General features: G+C 42.3%; 1 protein-coding gene across 3 annotated transcripts in view; it reads right to left on the bottom strand.

Moving 5' to 3' along the window:
* The window catches only part of FAM169A (family with sequence similarity 169 member A), a 148,495-nt gene that overhangs the window by 12,083 nt on the left and 113,705 nt on the right, over positions 1-22,707 (bottom strand). For all 3 annotated transcript variants that reach the window (XM_073624132.1, XM_073624118.1, XM_073624125.1), the window contains 5 exons: positions 13,912-14,040; positions 9,605-9,747; positions 7,610-7,664; positions 3,578-3,710; positions 2,943-3,126 (listed from right to left, as the gene is read on the bottom strand). In XM_073624132.1, coding sequence (XP_073480233.1) covers positions 2,943-3,126; positions 3,578-3,710; positions 7,610-7,664; positions 9,605-9,747; positions 13,912-14,040 — 644 coding nt within the window. The remainder of the gene's footprint in view (positions 1-2,942; positions 3,127-3,577; positions 3,711-7,609; positions 7,665-9,604; positions 9,748-13,911; positions 14,041-22,707) is intronic.

Below are 22,707 nucleotides of genomic sequence, written 5' to 3'. Positions count from 1 at the left end.
CATTTCTCTCTTACAGCTTGACATCAAAATCCTAGCTAAAGTATTAGCGACCCGGTTAAACAAAGTGATCTAGTCCATCCTGACCAAATAGGTTTCATACCCAATAAAAAATACTGTGTTCAATTTAAGACATCTCTTTTTAAACTTACAGGCTACCCACGAATCGGTTGGTTCCCAAGTGGTGGTTAGCCTGGACGCCGCTAAGGCGTTCGACTCAGTTGAATGGGAGTACCTATGGGAGTGCCTTTGTAGATATGGGTTTGGCCTCAAATTCCTAACATGGATCTAACTATTATACCAAGCCAGAATTCAGGTAAACGGTAAGATTTCTGACCCTTTCCCTCTGAGTAGAGGTACACGCCAGGGATGTCCGCTCTCCCCGTTGCTTTATGCTCTGGCTGTGGAACCATTGGCAATAGCCATCAGAGAACACCCAGAAATTGGAGGCGTAAGATCAGGACCCCTAATTGAAACCATCAGTCTTTATGCAGACGATATGCTGTTGTACCTGGAGGATGTGGATCCCTTGTTATCTGCAGCTCTACATCTCATTGAGCGCTTTTGGGTATTCTCTGGCCTCCAAATTAACCGGGATAAGTCTCAGATTCTTCCCTTAGACTTGGGTGACCCGAATGTTGACCAAGCCCATCTCCCACTGCTACGAGCAAGCCAGATTAAGTACTTAGGAATTCAAGTCACCCGGTCCCCTGAAGAATATACCAGATTGAATGTAGAACCTCTTTTCATGCTACTCAAAGCTAAAACTCAGACGCTTATTCCTCGGGGGTTATGGGTCGCCTAAATCTGGTAAAGATGATTTTACTACACAAACTTCTATATATTTTTTGGCATTCCCCAACCTATTTCCCACTCTGTGTATTTAAAACTATGGACTCCATTCTCAATTCATTTGTTTGGGGTAATTCTCGCCACAAGCTATCATGGCGTGCCTTGAAGAACCCCACAGACCAGGGTGGTACTGCCCTCGCCGATCTCAACGTTTACTACCTAGCCGCTCAATTGTCCAACTTTTTTTTACTTTGATAAGGAGGATAAAATCAGGTATCTTACTCTGGCATGCTCAAGAGCCCCTAGTCGAACTGCACACCCTTTTCAGATCCTACTTAGCGACACACAGAATTTAAGCAAAATGGGTGGACGCAGGGGTATGGTTTACCATCGCTGCAAGATTTGGAAATTGGCAAGGTGTAGACTGAGAGCCACCCCCCCATTCAAGCCCATACGCCATTATGGGGGAATTCAAATCTCCCAGAATTGCTCACTCTGCCCGACGTCGACCTCTGGATCGATCAAGGGGTTATATATCTCTATCAAGTAATGAGCAGCACTGGGGTTAGGTCATTTCAGGAACTCAAATCAACTTTTGACTTAGCTAATTCCATGTTTTTCTGCTTCCTCCAGCTTCGTCACTCGCTACACTCCCAATTTGGGGATACTATTCCAGACGTAAGCTCTCTATATTCATTGGATGTCCTCCTAGGAGAGGACTCAAAAAAACTGACATCTATTTGCTACACTAATCTTCTGTCACCTGCAGTGTCAGACTTGGCCTTCAGGCTGAAAACTAGATGGGAGAGCGTGGGGGAGCTGGAGGATGATGAATGGTCGGATGTATTAACATGCAAATTGGTTCCCCAAAACTCTCCGACAGGCTCACACAGTTATATACATTACACAGATCTTACCTGACACCAACTCAATTAGCCAGATACGAACCTCTATGGTTCCTTCTACCACCTGATCTGGTCTTGCGCAGCCAATCAGGGCTACTGGGAACAAGTTATCAAATTCCTACATGATGAAATGGGCCCCCTATTAACCCTTTGCCACAAACAATGCCTGTTAGGGGTACTCCCCGAACAAGAACAAAATAGACCCCTACACATTTTCATGCAGGAAACACTATACAGGCTGTTGATAACTAGTAAATGGCTTCGGGCTGCTGTACCGATGCTTCAAGAATGGATGGCGATCGTCAACCAGTCCCTACCATATAAAAAGATGAAATACACGCACAGAAACTGCCCTTCAAAATACTATAAAATTTGGGATCGCTGGTTAGAACTGGCATCTACATCATCAGAGCTGGATCCAGGGGGCTGATTGAACATCCCCAATATATGCTAGGCTCTCATGTGTGTTTTAAGTGCCTTCAACCTAAATGACGTTTCACTAGTACTTTAATTTATATTCTAATCACATTGCCTCATGTATAATAATTGGTGTTATGTGCAACCAATTATCAATCCTCACTGTTTGCAAAAACACATCTATTGCGAATGACCAATGTGACAATATTTATTGTTCGCTATGAAGCTTATGCAATGACCCTAAATTTGTATACCTCATTCTTCTCAATAAAAGTTTGTTGGATAAAAAAAACGTTGTGTAAGCTTCAACACCATACTGGGAGCTTACTGTACATAGGATTTGAGGTTTAGTCATGTCACTATGGCACAAAGCAGTGACATAGGATTCAGAGAAAGGAACCACAGCATGCAGCTGGAGTCTCTGATGGAAGCTGCAGGGCTTCAACTGAGTGATAATAAGAGACATGGGGGTTATTTACTAAAGGAAAATCCACTTTGCACTGAAAGTGCACTTGGAAGTAAAGTCGCTGTAGATCCGAGGGGGACATGCAAGGAAAATAAAAAACAGCATTTTAGCTTGCACATGATTGGATGATAAAATCAGCAGAGCTTCCCCTCATTCAGATCTACCCCTTAGATTTAGAGCGACTGCACTTCCAAGTGCACTTTCAGTGCAAAGTGGATTTGCCTTTCGTAAATAACCCCCATGGGGTTCCGGAGAGATAAGTATATCGGCTCTTCTATTGCCTTTCAATGTTATTCAACAACTGACACGGTCACATTAAGGCTTATTTGTATGATAATATATTATCAACGTATATACTACGGCACCTCTTTGTTTTCAGCATTCTCTTCCAGTCCTCTCATTACATCTTGACTGTCATGTAACACTTGTTGCACAGGTTTAGCTGAGATCTCTTCCTGAAGTTTGGTCATGTCAGTCTCGTCTTTGTCTTCTGCAAGCTGCTGGATCAGCTCCTTAAAATTCTCCACTATCTGCTCTTTAGACTCCATTCTGTAAATTAAATCAATACATTGTGACTAACTTTAGGGCAGAAAGGTCTGGAAAAATATTGTGTAATTTCACTGAGCACATATCTTGAGTTATTTTTAAAGTATTTAGTTAAAGGGATAGTTTACCCCTCCACTAAACTTACTCATGCATGTAAGTGCCCCCAACCAAAAAAAAAAAAAAAAACACGATTAAAATTGTGCAAAAGAAGCTTGTTGCCCATAGCATAGCTGTAGGCTGTGCTTGGCCTCTCCCAAGATTGCCTAAAAAAAAACCCAAGTAGGTACCCCATACTTAAACACTTCTACATATATTAAAAACTAAAAAAAACAAAGTTTTGAACTTAGATTTAAAGTCTTTAAAGGCAGATTACAAATAAATAGATTATTCTTCTGATTTTAAAACCTAAACTCAATTAGCAGAATTCAGGTAATAAATGTGAAACCACCATTACTTGTAAGGTATGCTATCTATTCTGGCATCATCCGTCACTCGTTCTGGTTCAGCATCTTCTACTTTCTTTCCAATCTTTGGCCGTTTCAGCTGGCTGCTTCTAGTGCGAGTAGAGACGGGAGTCTCTTCATGTTCTGGAAAATTGAATCATTCTGATTATTGGCATAAAATTCCTCAAAGAACTGTTACACCAGGTTTGTATGAGCATTCTGCTCTAGGGTATCAAATCTAAGGGTCCATTCACACGGGGTGCAGACATGCCTGTGCAGGGCCATCTTTTATTGGCACAGGGATGCACAGCTGTTACGGGAGACGCATGTCTGGCCCTCATGTAAATGGGCCCTTAATGTTCATACTAGAAAACTTTAATATTTCACAACAAAAGCTTTAATACCCAGCAACTGCACAATAGGTCCACTAGTGCACTATGCTCTGTCATACTGATCTCAATGCCTTCTATGCATTAAGGTGAAAAACCTCTTGTGATGTAGCTCCCCCCAGAGCCCCCCTTTACTTACCTGAACCCAATTTTTCCAGCGATGGGGATGAGCACACCAGCTCCAGCAGGTGTCTCGGGTCCTAATTGGATAGATTGATAGCAGGGCAGCCATTGGCTCCCGCTGCTGTCAATCAAATCCAATGATGCAAAAGCCAGGGGGCGGGGCCAATTCCTGCTGTCTGTGTCAATAGACGCAGCAGCAGGACACAGGAGCGCGCCCACAGGAGTGCCCCGAGGGAGAGCGGATTTCCCTCTGGGCACTCAAGAAGAGGATGAGCCAGGAGCGACACTGAGGAACTCCAGAAGAGGAGGATCGGGGCCACTCTGTGCAAAACCAACTGCACAAAGGAGGTAAGTATGACATGGTTTTTTTTGTTTGTTTTTTAAAAAGGAGACTTTAGATATCCTTTAATAATGACCTGCAATCCATAGTTTATTTTTTTTAATGTTTTATTTGTTTTTCTTGGAAATGTATGTTTGTCTTAGATGTGCAGTAAATGTGCCATGTTCGCCAGCACACCAAGGATCCTCAAACGTCGGCTAAAGATTTTTATTGCAGAAAGATCACATCACAAAAGACAATGCAACGTTTCGGAGCCTCGCAGAACTCCTTTGTCAGGCATGTGATCGCATATCACATGTATCACATGCCTGACGAAGGGGTCCTGCAAGGTCCCGAAACGTTACATTTTCTCTTGTGATGTGATCTTTCTGCAATAAAAACCTCTGGACAACATTTGAGGATCCTTGGTGTGCTGGCGAATATGTGCATTTACCTGTGATGTTTCCAGTAACCAGCTGGTAGTCGCTGCAGCACCCACTACCAATGAGCCTTGTTCCCAGGAACGTGTGAGAGGGGAATATAGACATGACATTCCTGAACAATAGTACAGTACAATTCCAGGCTAAACGCCAGGGGTAGGCAACCTTAAAGAGGTGGAGAACTACCTGAATAACATGGGAGAAGTTAAAGATCACCAGGCAGAGTGTCGCCTCCTCCCACCTGATTAAAACCTCCAATTGCAGTACTACTATGTCGAAATCATGTGCATTGCACAGAATTAATGGGTTTAAATCAGGTGGTCAAAAGGCAACATATCTTCTGACCACCTGCCCATCACACTTGGATCGCTTTTCAAGCAGGATCAATGCCTGCTGCACTTGTGAATGAGTTCTTAGTTGTATTCCACAGCTGCACCCTTAGGGCTCGTTTCACAAGTAAAGTTGGGGGGGGGGGGTAAAACCCTGCAGTTGAGTTTATTGCCCCCAATCCCTACCCCCTTTAGCTGCTGAGTTGCTAAGGTGTACACATGCTGCAGCAGGGATTAAACCCCCCATTGCTTTTGGTGGAAGCTACTGTCTGCCATTCAGGACCCAATAAAGTAAATGGGGACACTCTGCAAGTGGCCCGCAACTGCATGTTTCTATGGGGTCTAAGAGGTTAAAGCAGGTGGTGAGAAACCAACACAACACTGCCTGCTTTAACCCCTTGTTTGCTGTACTGCACAAGGTTGCAGGGCACTTATAGAGTGGCTTCATTTACTTGAATGGGTCATGCTTGGCAGGTGCTACACCCACCAACCATAACAGGACGTATAACACTCTGCGGCTGCGACATGTGTACACCCCTGGCCACTGCAGCTAAGGGGGGTACAGTTGGGGTGCTGATGGTAAAAATATGTCTCAACTATGGGGTTTTACCACCCCTCAAACTGCAAATGTAAATGAATCCTAATGCCCCGTACACACGGTCGGATTTTCCGATGGATAATGTCCGATCGGAGTGTGTTGTCGGAAATTCCGACCGTGTGTAGGCTCCATCGGACATTTTCCATCGGATTTTCCGACACACAAAGTTGGAGAGCAGGAGATAAAATTTTCCGACAACAAAATCCGTTGTCGGAAATTCCGATCGTGTGTACACAAATCCGACGGACAAAGTGCCACGCATGCTCAGAATAAATAAAGAGATGAAAGCTATTGGCCACTGCCCCGTTTATAGTCCTGACGTACATGTTTTACGTCACCGCGTTCAGAACGATCGGATTTTCCGACAACTTTGTGTGACCGTGTGTATGCAAGACAAGTTTGAGCCAACATCCGTCGGAAAAAATCCTAGGATTTTGTTGTCGGAATGTCCGAACAAAGTCCGACCGTGTGTACGCCCTATTACTGTTCTGAGCCCCCTATAAGGCTGCTTTCACACTGATGTGCTGTGGTAGGTGCTGTGCAGTGCATTTTCGACTCTCCTGGGTCAGCTGTGCTTTGCTATAGACTTCTATTATATCCTGCAGGTGTGGTGCACTTTCTGAAAGCACACCAAAACTCCTCCATTCAGAAAGTGCACCAAACCCGCAGGATATAATAGAAGTCTATGGCTAAACATAGCAAACCCAGGAAAGCTGCAGGTACACTGCAACACACATATGGTGTGGGTAAACCGCAGCGCATTAGTGTGAAAGCCTCCCTATACTATTATGCCCAGTGTATTGCGTCACACTGACCTGAAGATCTCTTCTTTCCTGCTGCTGGCACTGCTCTGGAGATGGCTAGCTGGGATAAAAGATGGAGTGCAGTTGGTATCACTCCGCATGGGACAGGAGTCAGCACTACAGAGGAGACATCGGCTTATGTGGTTCTTGCTCAGTACTACCAACTTTACAAGTAATCCCTCTGAATTGCACTTTGATGCTCTAGGATGGTGGGTCAGCAAGCCCAGAATTCCATCTACCAGTCACCTGTCCACAATCTACTGGAAGATCACAAGCTTCAGGTTAAGAACCTCATTGTATGTCATACAGTGTTGTGAACAGTGATGTGACCTAGATAGTGCTCATAGTAACAGCAACGGATAGCACCGTGCAATACCACAAAAGAAGAGAAAGAGTCACTGGCACTCAAATAAAGGTCATGAATTAGCATGTATTTTTATTGGTCTATTGTTTTTTTTTTTTTTTTACATAACCAATCAGTAACCTAGCCAATGTTTCACGGCTTCACATGGTACCTTTCTCAAGGTGGCTTTTACTGTGTGGCCTTGAAGTAGGGACCATACAAGACAAAACATTGGGGTTTGTTTACTAAAGGCAAATCCACTTTGCACTACAAGTACACTTGGAACTGCAGTCGCTGTAGATCTGAGGGGGACATGCAGGGAAAATAAAAAACAGCATTTTTGCTTGTACATGATTGGATGATAAAATCAGCAGAGCTTCCCCTCAGTTCAGATCTTTCCCTCAGATCTTCAGCGACTACACTTCCAAGTGCACTTTTAGTGCAAAGTGGATTTGCCTTTAGTAAATCAACCCCATTGTGTTGGTGACGTTCTCTTCTCCTAACATTTTGGTGTCTGGAGTGTTTTTATTTATCAGTTTTTACACTCTCTAGAAAAAAAGTTGCAACCAAAACAAAAGTAAAAATAAATGTAATGATTAAGGCCATGACAAAATTCCAATGTATGAACCACAATGCGCATAGTGGCTACATATGACATTCAGAGTCCATGCCAACAATGTAAATAAAGATACTGCTTACCTTTAGAGGAAATGGCATCATCATTTTGAATATTTTTCTCTTCCTCTGTTTCTGGCTGAAAAAGAAATATTGAAGGATATTTGGCTTTAGCACACTAAATCTACTATATTTTCAAAATATGTGCATAAAGCAGGAGCGGAATATTACCTCAAGCTGATAAAAACAGTAGTGTGTGAAGTTTTTACTTTTTTTTTTGCCTATGCAGACAAACCACCCGCTATGAGAAACAAAAGCACAACAGGATTTATTTATTAGCACAGTGCAAAGCGGAATGCTGTAACACCCAACTCTGCAATCAGTGGTACGTTTACCCCAGGGGGTACTTCCACTTGTTAAATACATTTATAACAACAGTTTAAAGGACTGGGAAATACCAAATCATTTTTAAAATTGACTTAAAAAATGAGTTTAATTAAAGCATATCTTAACCCAAGAACAAAAAAATGAACATGATGCAGCTCACCAGTCCTTAGATGTGATAGTTGCATTAGTTTTATTATTGCTGTACATTTTCTCCCCTTCCAGTGCAACGAACCAACATTCGAAACAATGTTGTCAGCTCTCCCCAGTTTTTTTCTGTGAACTAAAGAACACCTGCCCATATGTTATGTATATGGAAAGGGGTTTGCAGTTCAAATCAGGAAAGCAGCTTAGAAAAACAAAGCTGACCTTCGATAGATACTATATAGAAAGACCCCTTTCACACTGGAGGAGTTTTTCAGGCACTTCATCTGCAGTCTCAGTGTGAAAGCCCGAGTGCTTTTACAATGGGCCGCTGTGCTGGCAAGATGTTAAAAAAAGTCTTGCTAGCAGCATCTTTGGGGCGCTTTAGGAGCGGTGTATACACCACTCCTACAGCGCCCCTGCCCATTGAAATCAATGGGCAGCGCCTGCCGAATCGGTGGACATGAGGAGACAAATGGCCAAATTGACCGGAAGGGGAGGACATGTATACGATATAAATCCTGCTCCAGGTCAGTCAAGACATCCCAGCAGAATTTCAGCCAGCCATAGATGGTTCAAATCTCAGCCAGTCCCTGCAGAACTGGCCAAGATTTTAACCATCTATGGGTAGGCTGATTATACCCAACTCAATTGAAGGAGGAGGATCCAGCATGCCGGATTTTTACATGCGATTAATGCCAGCGGCTATAGCCATTAGCAATAATCACTGTGTTCTCTCTGCAGGGGCGACTCACCGAAAAAAAAAAAAACTGACAGCTCAGGTCGAATCTGCTGTGCTAAGAATTCGATGTTATTACAGCGATCTCCCCTACTGTTCTAATGTGTTCTGAAAGGGGGACACCCCCCTTCCCCGCTGCAACACTCTGGTCAATGGCTGAGAGCGCTGAGCAGGAGCCGGTCGGCAGACCTTTTTCGGTCATGACACTTAACAGAAGCCACCCACCATTCGGCCCATGTGTACTAGGCTTAAGTTAGCCACATAAACCAAGGTAAGGAAAGTGTCGTCATGTCAATTAGAAATTGTCACCTTGATAAAAATGTCAGCACTATTGTATTCCTCAACATGGAGTAGTATACAGTATATATATATATATATATACTGTATACCATTCCATGTTGAGGAATACAATAGTGCTGACATTTTTATACAGCATATTTATATAGGAGGGTCTATTAACAGCTATAGTATTGTAGCACTTGCTCAATCACGGCTGTCTAGATGTGGAACTGGTTGTGATTGTCTAGACATATAATACTGGAGCAGGTGAAGGGATAAGACATAGGTTTGGACTCTATGTACTTTGATCACAGCAGTGATTAATGTCTGCAGGCTTACTGGATTCTGAGCTGGTATGGCGAAGATATCAGTAAGAAGTGGTGAGAATGGAGTCAGGCAGTGTGCTGTCCAAGAAAGGAGGCTACTAAACTAATTTACAGTTGTTATCAATGACACAGCTATAAGTGTCAGAAGTATTAGATGTAGAAGAAGATAAACCAAACCATCAAAGTATTGTAATCCAACAGTCCTACCTGTGTTTCCTTACTATTTTCTGTTTGTTCAGTTTCTGCCTGTTCAGGATTTGTTTGCTTGGAATTATGAGGCTGGGATTCTGCAGGAGGCTCCGATGGGGACTTTTCTGTCCGCTCTTGTTTGGCAGTTTCTGGATCTGGGACTGTTACATACATACAACGGAGATTTTTTACTGAGCATAACCACAGAAATCATAGCAGTGTGTACTGCTCTTCACTGTCATAAAAGCAATAAGAAAACTTCCATTGCTGGCTATGTTTCATAAAGCTAGTTACCTGGCTATCCCGGGTCTCAGCGCTATTAAATTGGTAACCCAGAAAAAACTGGCAGCAAGGGAAGTTGGAATTCATTGTCTATATGATTTTTCAGAAAGCAGTGAAGCTATAGGGTTATTATGACATCCAGCTTTTTCAAATTGGGCCAATACATTGCATGATTATCAAGCAGGTTGGCAAATTTGGCAATAATTGTCCTGAGTATTGGTTACCCTGCCCACTGTGATAGGCATGGTGGTGGTGATGGGTTGGTAATTGGGTGCTGGTGTCCTAGAAAGGGTTCAATTGCTAGTGTGGACTGTGCAAAGATATTGTCCACAATGAAACATCTGTTCAGGGAAAAAACATAATTTAAGCTAAGTAATTTAGACAATATGCTATAAACTGAGAATTTTTCCACCTTGTATTTGACCTTAAACTGTGAACATTTTACTAACATGGTTAGCTGAAAGTATTCAGGAATATAATTCAGAGGCTTAGGGGAGGACAGTCTAAACTCTATGGAATCTACAGGATATTGCAATGTTAATAGAATAGGTATGTACACCTGGTTTAGGTTACAAAGTTGAACGATACCAGGCCTAATGACGCCAGTCTTTTAAACACAGACACACACAGTTATTGGCTGTAGACTGCCATGTAGCATCCAGGGAGTTTAAGCAACTGTAGGGAGCATTTAAGGCACGCTGGCTTAAAAATCGTTGCTTTTAGAGGAATTTTGTGTTCTGCCTCTAGAAGCAGCTCAATGTTATCTTATGGGGTTGATTTACTAAAGGCATATAGACTGTGCATTCTGCAAAGTGCAGTTGCTCCATAACTTAGTAAATGAGGTAAAGCTTCACTTTGCAAAGAACACCCAATCACGTGCAAGGAAAATAAAAATAACTGCATTTTTGCTTGCACGTGATTGGATGATGGAAGTCAGCAGAGCTTCTGATCATTTACTAAGGTCTGAAGCAACTGTTCTTTCAGTGTGCAACTGCACTTTGCAAAGTGCACAGTCTATTTTCATTTAGAAAATCAACCCCAAAGTGTCATTAGAACGATTACAGGCATATTTCGAGCTCAATGTTCAGAGGCAGGAGAAAAAAACCTTCTGGTTTGAAAACTCTCCTCAACTCATCTAAACTTTGTACAAAAAACATTCTATATGATCCTTTTTTCTGCCAAGGGAACTGGCATTTTTTTTAAGCCCAGTGTGCATGGAGCCTAAAAAAAAAGAAGTTCTGCTAAAGACACATTTTTCTCATGTACCAGTCTCAAAGCACATTGCTAACATGTTTTTCTCTTCATGATGAGTATTAATACTAAAAATGTGAGGCATTAGGAAAGCCAGAATATAGGCTGAGAATTGTATAGTACACTGTGGCCTTATTAAAGTGAACCTGTTGCTTTTCCCACACAGGGCAAACAAGCACACTTTAACTTAGCACTCCCCAGCAGGGTATACTTATCTTCCTTTCACTCTGCCACTCATATCAGCTGCTGGAAGCAAAGGAATGTCTTGTATAAGCTACAGATTGCCAGAGTCCAAGCTTACACAGGACTATATACTCCCTTATGACAGGTGCTGATTGCTCCTCCATAGCTGAAAGTAGCAGGTATTTCCATAATAGCATAACCGACAGCGAAGGATAGGTAAGTATATTCTGAGGGGTGAAGGATAAAAACAAATCTGTTTTTGAGCCCTAAATGGGGAAAGCACGTGTTTACTTCAAGAGATGCAAGCATGGATTAGATATATTATGTTTGTAAGAGTAAAGCAGCCCATAGATCATGCAATTTTCTTTCCTTTCACCACAGGTGGAATTGCTTGATTTCCCCATCAACACAGTCAGTGCTTATGGGGGAACCCTCCCACAGCATTATTGTGTTCTGCCGGCGGGGAGCCTTTGTCTGCTGGCAGAACGTTTAGCGTTGCCTGCTATAGCCAGCAGCACTAATCATTTGTAGAAAAAAACGACGGGCTGGCTGTACACAAGTCGATCGATAGATCCACTTGAGTACAAACAGGGTGCCCATACATGGATCCAAATTTGTCGAGTCCCTGCTGAACTGGCCAAATTTCAATCCATGCACGTCCGCTATTTAATTCTGATTAAGCTAGTCACACCCACCAGATATACACTAGATATGAAAAAATGTGTTGACTAAAGTTGGCTCAAACTTCCCAAACCTCAAGCTGTGGGTCACCCTGTTGGCATCACCTGGCTCGACAAAAGTCGACTGAAAAATCAAAAGCTCTCAGTTAAACAGTGACTGTATCCATCAAGACAGTGGTTCATTCCTGACCTCAGGACCCACTAACAGGCTAGATTTTAGGTATTACCTTGGGGAGATGCAGACTAGAATACTACAATCACTGAGCAGCAAAGGTTATCACCTGTGATGTATTTCAGTTATCTTGCAAACCTGGCCTGTTAGTGGATCCAGAGGACAGGAGTTGAGAATCACTGCATTAATGTATTCAGTGTTCTGGTATTCAGACATCCGTGGATGCTGCGGCTGCTTAAGTACCATAGCTGGCAGGGGGAGAATCTTTCATCTCTGCTGTTTTGTGTGAATGGAGGAATCTATTGTTTTATAGGTAGCTTAAAGTGACACTAAATAATATCCTTATTCTCCCAAAATAATTCATACACATCCACTTCCTAATGGCCCTGTTATTTAATTTTCATTAAATTGTTGTTTAGAATTTGTCTGCATTATCTTTGCCCTCTGATGAATAATACATTAATTAAATTAATAAATTCACTTACTGTTCATTAACTCACTACCTCTGCTGGAAGTCTGCTCCAAGCATCCCCTACTCTTTCAGTAAAATAATGCATAGTGTCCCAAACTCAGGCCTTTCTGGCAGGAGGTGGCCTGTACTGTCAAGCTTCTGACTAACTTCGATTTGGAGGGGAAACCTGCGGCATGTTTGTTACATCTATCGAAATGACCTATTAAGAAACATATCTCTTACAATTCAGCTACTGAATGCTGTTGAGGCATGCATTGTGTTGGAGATCTGAGAACCCGCCTTCAAAGTCCCTGTTGTTTTCCAAAATCAATGAACTAAGGGATATGGAGGATCTCACAGATACCTTGAACAACCGGTAAGGGATCTTTCGTGACATCTGGAGACCTTGGCAGCATTTTTTATACACTGATGCTTATCTTCAGGAGGTCTTGCAGCCTGGCTGATCTCCTGGACTTGGTCTGGATTCCCTGGGGGAGAGGCTCTATCTGTCTATTTATCTATCTATTGTTCTGCATCTGTACTTTTTCTTCTACCAAGGGACACCCAGCACCTTAATCTTTCTCTTCTCTGATGTCCCCTCCCACCCCCTTTCCCGCTTTCTTACCCCCCCCCCCCCCATACCTGGCTCAGCCGTGAGCGCGGTATTTCTTCAGATAGTTGAAAATAATTGAATGCATTTTCTGTATCTCACTGTTCCATGTCTGGGCCCAGATGGCCATCGAGATGCCCAGCTTCCTGATATATTGTTGTGTTTTATATAGTTGCACAGTTTTAAGTCTACGTGTATTTGTTCTGGGTCTTCCATGCCACCACCACCTGGTTTGCCTTATATTCCCTGTACATTGATGATCAGGTTAATGTTGGTATTATTATATGTACTCATATATACTATGTCTTACCTAGCCTGTTGGCTTATGGATCTAAATGGTGTGACCCTCTTGGTTGTCATTTGATAAATAATGCGTTTTCCTCTTTTGTTTACCTGACTGTAAACCACAACTTTTTGAAAATTAAGGAATAAAAAAATTGAAAAAAATAATGCATAGGGCCAAGTGATTGTGCAGAAGCCCAGTGCTGATTGCTGACTCCCCTTGTCACTAAGAGGAAACTGTGCTTCTTTGTTTTTTTTCCTACAATGTTACCTGTTATTGTTGACAGTATAAAACAGTCCTTTATTCCACATTCTTTGTGATAAAGCAGGAAAACTATCCTGAGAGCATAGATTAAAGACTATAGTGACGGTAAATCATATAAACATAAATAATACGTTACTTATATAACTTACCCGACAATCTTGCGGTTTCTCTCTTGAGTATATGGGAAATAAGGGTTCTTTGGAACCAGTGACCCACACCTTCCACTTCCCACAGCAGCTCTTGATCTCCTGGGTACTTATGTAAGTATTTCTTGCAGGCTATAAAACAAAGAATAAATAGGTCACAATTCAAATAAAACTAATTCCATTTCTATTCAGGAAAGGAGGGCATAGCAATAAGGATATAATCATTGTCCTGCTAACTGTTACACCAAATTCTTTCTTTCTTCTAAAATTGAAGTTTGAAGTAATTGTAAAGTTATTTTTTAAAATAACAAACATGTTATATATACCCTGCTCTGTGCAGTGGTTTTGCACAGAGCAGCCTCTATCCTCCTCTTCTTGGCTCCTCCTCTTCTCTATGTGCCACTACAGGAAGCCACTTCCTATGATGACACATGTGCAGGCTTGATCCTGAGCTGGGCTGTGTGTGTCTATAGATACACACAGTGCTGCTTGGCCCCGCCCTCCCAGCTCCCTGGGTCACTGAATTTGATTGACAGCAGTAGGAGCAATTGGCTCAGGCACAGCGCTGGATTGAGATCGAGCTCAGGTAAGTTGGAGGGGCTGGGGGGTAAACTGACAATGCAACGTTTTTTGCTTTTTTGCAGAGAGTACATTAAGGTAAAAAACCTTCAGCCTTTACAACCACTTTTATCTGCTTATATTTTGCCTTTCCTGGTTCATCCCCCTTATCTCATCAACATGCACGTGAAATTATTAAATAAAACGTTTGTGTTTTTATGACAAGCCTTATCATAGATCCAGTGACATCATCAATGGGTCTCTGTTCTTCTCTATGTAATGCAGGTAGATGACTAGTGGGAGAGGCCAGCAGGGTGCTGTACATAGCTTTCTAAAAATATCACAGCACCCTGCCACGGCACTCTGCTCAAGAGCCCTTGGCCCTGATATAAACAGCGGGCATGCTCTTGGGAGTAGCTAGGCAAATATACTGTAGAAAATTTTGGAGTGGGTGTTCCTAGGCAGACTGTATTTGCATACCATAGGTAACACCCACATGTGATGTTTAGCTTCCCTACTGGAAAGAACTGGGTAAAACCGGGGAGGAAGGAGTTAGAAGATGCTGGATGTCCAACAGCCAGGATATCTGACTTTCTGCAGCATCTAATGCATGCTATAAGGAGCTCACTTTGTGCAGAGAAATCAGAGTAAGCAACATGAGTCCAGCAGGAGAGCTTGTACAACTGTGCAAGACTGAAAGTTAAGCCTCGTACACACAATCTGATTTTCCAATGGGAAGTGTGTGATGACAGGCTGTTGGCGGAAAATCCGACCGTTTGTACTCTCCATCGGACAATTGTTGTCGGATTTTCTACGGACAAATGTTGGATAGCCAAATGTCTGTTGTCGGAATGTCCGATCATGTGTACACAAGTCCGTCAGACAAAAGTCCAAAGTACAAACACGCATGCTCGGAAGCAAGGACGAGCCAGAAGCGGTCGGTCTTGTAAACTAGCATTCGTAATGGAGAATTAACATTCGTGACGTGGCAAATTATGAAATGTCGAAATGCAGCGCACATTCTCTTCTTCTTTAATGGGATAATAATGAATCTGCTTTGCTGGTGATACTGATGGAGTTATTGCAAACTAATTTTCAAAGGCTTTTTTTTCCAGTGATATCAAGAATAATATTATTATGCTTTTTTTTTTTTATTTGGTCAAGTTACCACAACACCATTATCTCGTAGTTTTTAAGATCAAAGATACAACTATGTTGGTGTCCCTTGTCAATTTTACATTGTATTTTTTTAAATGTGACTGCCTACTCCCAAACTGTCATTTAAAGTAAAACACATAGCCAAGTATTATTCTCCACAATTTTTTTATTGTGCATTAAAAAAAGAAAACAAATAAAATTAGACATGCTATCTGCCAATAGAATTTAACCAAAAAGTGCATTCTATGCATCGAAATATAGTAAATATACAAAATCAAATCATTATTATTCAACCAAAAAATAAAATAAAAGCCTCATGCATATGTCCTGCTTCTTACTATAGGGGGTCAACAATGCCAAGAGTTGGTGAAAGCAGGGGTCCTTCATCCGGAGATAATTCTGAAAATCATCTGGATTATTCTCCTGGAGCTCCCACAGCAAAGGCATATGGCATAATTGGTCACGATTATTAAAGCAACCAATTTTTGGTCCTACTCCTCCTGTTCCTGGACTGGACTTGGGTCAAAGCAATAACTCCAAGGCCAATAATAAATAACACGTTATCTTCTCCGATTCCACAACATGTCTGGTTGAAGAACGGCTGTTCAGAAACAAACTGAAAAGCACGAAATGAAAAGCGCAAACTGAAAAGCACAAAATGAAAAGTGCGAAATGAAAAGCACTAAATGAAAATCGCGAAATGAAAAGCGTGAATCAACACTCACCAAACTTCTACTAACACGAAATTAGCAGAAGGAGCCCAAAGGGTGGCGCTAAAGAGCTGAAAAACCACATAGTACGTCACTACGTTCGTGTTTGTTGGCCAACAATTCCTTGCCGTTTATATGCAAGACAAAATCCAGGCACACGCCTTTGGACAAAAGTCTGAGGTTTTGTCTGCAGAAAATCCGATCGTGTGTACGAGGCTTAAGGCAGGCCATACACAGAGCAAATTTCTTTCTGCAACCACAGGTGGGTGGGCGGAGGAAGCTGTCCCTGCCGGGAGAAGGCAGTTAGTATAATACTATACCAGCCAGTAGCGATAATCGTATGTAAAATCTGGAAGGCTGTTTGTACCCAAGTTGATTGATCGATCGATCATCTTGGTACATTCAGCTTGTCCATACATGGTTCAAATTTCCTGCTGAGATTCCTGTTGAAGCGGCTAAGATTCAAATTGTCTATGGCCAGGCTTAGACTGGCGTTCAGCTTTGAGATATGGAGTCTGGTGCATCCCTATTCACTGTTTCAGGTCTAAATTCAGTATTTTTGGCTAAATTTGGACCTGAAACGGACCAGAAGATGCACAGGACTCTTCTGCAAACCACTCTGCAGCCCTCCCAGAGCTGTGTGAACCAGCTCCATTGAGAGCCGGTCACAGTCTCCTGACATGTGAATTGGATGAATTGAGGAAACTTTTGCTAGCCATACAGCTGTCGAAAAATAGTTCTTATGAGTTTTCGAAAAACTAACACATGGTCGTGAGAGCAAACAGTTTTGACATCATGTAATGACCGAAATTTGATTGATAAATCGTTCAACTGACATAAATTAATCAATTTTTATGAGCTGAGTTGCTGCAGCTCTTTGCACACACTTGTCATTCCAGATGCAGGAATCTGCAGTATCTCTCTTATGGAATTTGTAGGGCGGTCACCCATGTGAATATAGCCTATGGGAGGAATGGGGGACAATACTACTGCACTCTAATGGTAGAGCAAAGAGACCATGGCACAACCACAGGAACAGTGAAATCCTGCTAAACACCAAGGGCTGGTCTGTTTACTTGTCTTGCATCACAATGTGGGCCTTATTTACTTAAAGAGGAACTGCAGTCTGCTCATATAATTTGTAATAAAAACATCTTTGCCATTCTGAAGTTTCCCTCAAACCACTTTGCATATTATTTTATGTATACTGTGATTCTGTACTTGCCAAATATTCTGCAGAAATCTCCCTCTACTAAATCTGGCTGCATCCATTTTAACTGTGGGTAGCTGAAGCTGCTGCTTGTTCACTTCCTGGATTTACACAGACACACAGAGGCACGCCTTCAGCTCTGCGGCCCTCATTGGCCCTCTTATGACTCCCTTGCTGGCAAACTCTCACGAGAGTGAGAGAGAGAGCTGTGCATGATGTCATAAGCCTAGGCTAATTACCAGACAAGAAACAGGAAGTGGGCTGTAGAAAAATGTTTTATTATCCAAAGTTAAAACAACAAGGGCAGAAGACGTAATAGATGGAAAGATGAAAAAATGACTGAAGGTCATGAAATACAAAATCTACTAAGGGCTGGTAATCATTTGTGCAAAGAGCAGTGGTTTTCTGTGTCCCACTCACACTTACACACCACTGTCAGCTGCGGGGCAAAGAGAAGCAGAAAACTGCAACATGTCTACATTTTTCAGTGCCGCTTTGCAGCTTTCAGTGTCACCTCAGCTGCAGTTCATAGAACACAAAGTGACATTCCTATACCATTAGGGGAAAAAAAGGTGGTGTGTGTGTGTGTGTGTGTGTGTGTGTGTGTGTGTGTGTGTGTGTGGGCGGGGGGGAGGTTTGGAGAACAGTGCCTTGTATTGTAAAAATGCAAGTCACTGTCCCCCAAAGCCTGCCCAGCATGATGACTACCTGCAGGTATTGTAAACCCACCCTGTAAAAATTAAAGTGATTGTAAAGGTTCAAATTTTGATTATTTAAAATAACAAACAAACATGTTATACTTTACCTGCTCTGTGCAATGGTTTTGCAAGGAGCAGCGATGATTTTCCTCTCCCGGGGTCCCCGCCAGCACTCCTGGCTCCTCCCCCCTGCCGAGTGCCCCCATAGCAAGTGTGGGCTCGTTCCGAAGCTGTGCTCTGTGTGTCCATTCACACACAGAGCATGGCACGGCTCCGCTCTCTGCTTATTGGCTGTGATCGACAGCAGCAGGAGCCAATGGCTGAGTCTATGGGAAGGGAGAGAGCTGAGAGAGCTGCTGTTCTTGTGCACATTGCTTGAATCGAAATCGGCCTCAGGTAAGTATTAGGGCAGGCTACCTCCTGCATTGCAGAGGTCCTGGTGGTGCCAATTCCATTAACAAGTAGAGTATGTTTACTTGGCCTAGTGGAGGAAGTGGTTCCATCACGGGCACTTAGAACTCTACTTAATATCCTGTGCTATGCTATAGTAGAAAGGCCATTTTGTTACATTGAAGGAAACCGGGTGTCCCTAGCTTGCCCTCCTGGAAAGGGCTTGTGAATTCAATGATGCCGTATTACAAGGCGACTTACTAATCCAGAGGATGTGGGAAAAAATTCGACAAGGTGTGGCAGGCATAGTATAATTCTGATATAACTGTGGGTTAACAGGATTTGAAGGTTTCTATAAGTTTATCCCTTTAATGTCTCCGTGTATAATGGGGTCGAAATTGCTTCTGTGGTTTTTCAGTTGCTATAGATCAGTGGTCTCCAAACTGTGGCCCTGGGGCCGGATGTGGCCCTTTGCTGGCCTTTAACAAAAAGAAGAGAGGAGAGCCTCTAAGTAAAAGTGCTTTATTCCATATAATAAAAGAAAATGTAGCCACTTTCATATCAGTAAAAAAACGATGCTCTCCACAGGTGAATATAACAGATGATATAGCTGCAAGTTCAAACACAGGCTCGAGGAGTGTCTATGGTCCGTGCTGCAGTGGCGGCGGGGAACCGGGATGGGAACAGCCAATCGTGCATAGGAGAGGAAGGGACAGCTCGTGGAGCTAGCGTGTGATGTCAGCTAGTGAGGGGAACAAAACACGTTTCAGAGCATGTGCAAAGTCCGTGAGGCGCATGCGCGCTCCTTTCTCAAGTGTAATGATAGGGAATAGGTGGAGAGACATTTATTTGTGCCGGCTTTATTTAGCCCTTGAGGCGTTCTTCCTGCCACTGACACCAACAATGGAGCACTACTCCTTCTACTGACACCAACGATGGGGCATAATTCCTTCCACTGACGCCAACTATTTATGCCAACTATTATTCCAAATGGGCACAGTCCGGCCCCCTTAATTCTGATGGACCGTAAAAGTTTGGCGACCCCTGCTATAGATGATGGCGTTTACTGCTGGATGTAAATGATCTATGCGCCATTAACCTCTATGTTTCAATTAGCCATTTGGTGCATTTTTCTTCGGATTAAACTGTTATATGAATGCATGAGTGAACTGAGCTTTGGGTTGTTGGGAGGTGGAGGGAGGGGGGCAGGGGGAGGTTTCTCTGCATTTAGTTTTAGGAGTTTATGTTAGTTAGTTCGGCTATTATCTGTAACTTGTTGGACCATGCTTGGTCGTGTGAGTGACTTGGTGTTGTGTCAATGTCATTCTTTTCTACTGTATGCCTTTTATAAAACGTAATAAAAAGAATAAAAAGGTAAAAGTATTAGGGCAGGCTGGGGGAGCTGAACACAGGTTTTTCTACCTTATTGCAAAGAATATTGGAGTCTGTTTAGTTAGCTATCAAGTTCTGGATTGCACAGAACTGACACTGCTTTTGCACTAAACATTTTGTTAATATGACCATCAGAATGGGGTGTGTAAGGCAGGATCAGGCTATAGACAGCTCAATGGTTCCTTACAGTACCGTCAGCTTTGTTCCTGAATTCATCATTTTCCAATGTGATATTCCCCACCCATCCCAATAGGATAAAAGGTTGTTGCTGTATGCTCAGGATGTCCCTACATAATGTAGCAGCAGAAAGATACAAAACCTCCGCCGAGACAAGGTTAAAAATATGCAGCAGCAAGACCTCAGCAGACACTGGGCACACAATCTGTTTCCATGGAAACACAAGTCATTCTCATCTCTCAGAGTACATGGTAATGCTTCAGGCTAGTAAAAAGTTAACAATTGTATGAATCACTGAACACACTAAAAGATGAGAAAAGGCATTTTAGTGACTGGAAATAGCATGAACACCATACAAGACCTTCTGATAAACAAAAAAAATAATAAAAGATAATGCCATGTTATTAAACACCCTAAACACACAGATGCAATTTTAACTTATGTTCGCCACATGACACAAATCTGCAGCATCAAAATGGGTGGGCTTTAAAGTCCACACATATGCATCTGTGGGTGGCAGAAGTGTCTGTGCTGAGGGCATACTCACGGCCTCATCCCAGCAAAGATGGCTCTTATTCTGTACTAATAATGGGGATCTGGCGGGAACAGCTCCTGATCATGTGACCACTGTGACAGCCATTAACAGTGATCACATGATTAGGCAGACCTCTCCACTCTCCAGGCTCAGTTAAAAGGAAGCTGGAAGGAATAGGAGGGGGTTAAAAATGACAAATGTGCATTCCTTTGGAAACAATGGAGTGTCTGGTTGCCACATAATAGCTGTATAACAAATATATATTACATGCATATAATAACCCCCTTCATTCACTTTGTAACTTATGACTAATATATAACATCTGTTAACTTTGGCATAATACTTTTATGGGTATCAGATGTGGAGGCACTTTATAAGGTTATTATAAAGATGGTATAGCAAAAATTTTTTTCTACTGTATACTGTATGCTTATACTTTGCATGCTTTGGATCTCTTGTTTTACCCCCTCCCCTACTTTCCTTATAATGCTGAACCTTCTATCCTATCCTACTTCCCCACCGTTATGCCGCGTACAGATGATCGGAATTTCCGACATCTCTCCGATGAGGACGTGTGCACTTGCACTGGTGAAATGAGATTCCTCTTCCACAACATCCACATCACCTAAAAATAAAAAAAAAAAACACACCATGTATTATAAATATGCAGGCATACATCTATTACCTGAAGCTGTGGTCTCAGACACTCACCTGTTGTGGTCACTATGGTGTCCTTTTATGAAACTGAGATCAGCGGCGATCCCGAGTCTCACCGCTGATCCCAGGTCATTACCAGTTTATGAAACTGAGGTAATCAGCAGAGAACATGTTCTCCACTGATTATCGCAGCACAGTGAGAATCTGTAACTAACTGTCACAGAAACGGCCAGTTTATGAAGGTGCGATCTCGGCACCTCACTGGCGATCTGTGACAGAATTCTCACTTTCTGATTCACCATTCCAGAGGTGGAGAATCGGAGAGAGAAGCGCGAAGCTGGCTGAGTATTCTGGAGAAAGCAGGAAGTCTTTTAACTTCTTTCTTTCACCGAACAGGCAGAGCATTTCTTCCCCACCATTACACACCCCAAAACCAGCAGGTTAGGAATTTATAGTGTGTATATATATATATATATATATATATATATATATATATATATATGTGTGTAGTTATTTCAATGTGTATGTATGTATATATATATATATATATATATATATATATATATATAAATCTGTATATACAGATCTATCTATCTATCTATCTATCTATCTATCTATCTATCTATCTATCTATCTATCTATCTATCTATCTATCTATCTATATATATATATTAGGGTTGTCCCGATACCACTTTTTTAGGACCAAGTACAAGTACCGATACTTTTTTTCAAGTACTCGCCGATACCGATTACCAATACTTTTTTTTTTAATGTCACGTAACAGTGTTTTTTGTTGTTGTTTTTTTTAAACAATGCTTTCTTTTTCTTCGGGGGGGGGGGGGGGGGGACGTTGTCTGTGTGGTTTTTTTTTTTATTTACAATTTTTATTTTTTACAATGATATTTTTTTTATTGTTTATTGCAATATGTGTTTTTTTTTTTTTTTTTAATCAGCCCTGTTGGGGGGCTTTGGTGAGATATCAGGGGTCTTAACAGACCTCTGATATCTCCCCCTTGAGACAGAGAAAGAGACAGAGGATAGCGATTCCCCAGTCCCTTTCTCTGCAGCCTCAGCTGCACTGAAAATGAATGGAGAGGAGACAGCGGCTCCTCTCCATTCATAAACTGACACATTGTAATCACAAGAGATTACAATGTTTCAGTTATGTGAATGGATAGAGTCAGCTGACTCTGTCCATTCACAAAGGAAGGAGGGGGAGGACAGCAGAACGGAGGAGACAGCGGAGAGGCACAGCAGAACGGAGGGGACAGAGAAGGAGAGGGGGGACAGCTGAACGGAGGGGAAAGCGGAGAG

Source organism: Aquarana catesbeiana, linkage group LG01, assembly GCF_042186555.1.
Source record: "Aquarana catesbeiana isolate 2022-GZ linkage group LG01, ASM4218655v1, whole genome shotgun sequence".
Lineage (NCBI taxonomy): Eukaryota > Metazoa > Chordata > Amphibia > Anura > Ranidae > Aquarana > Aquarana catesbeiana.
Note: the sequence above shows the minus strand (reverse complement) of the source record. Positions and strands in the feature narration are given on the sequence as shown.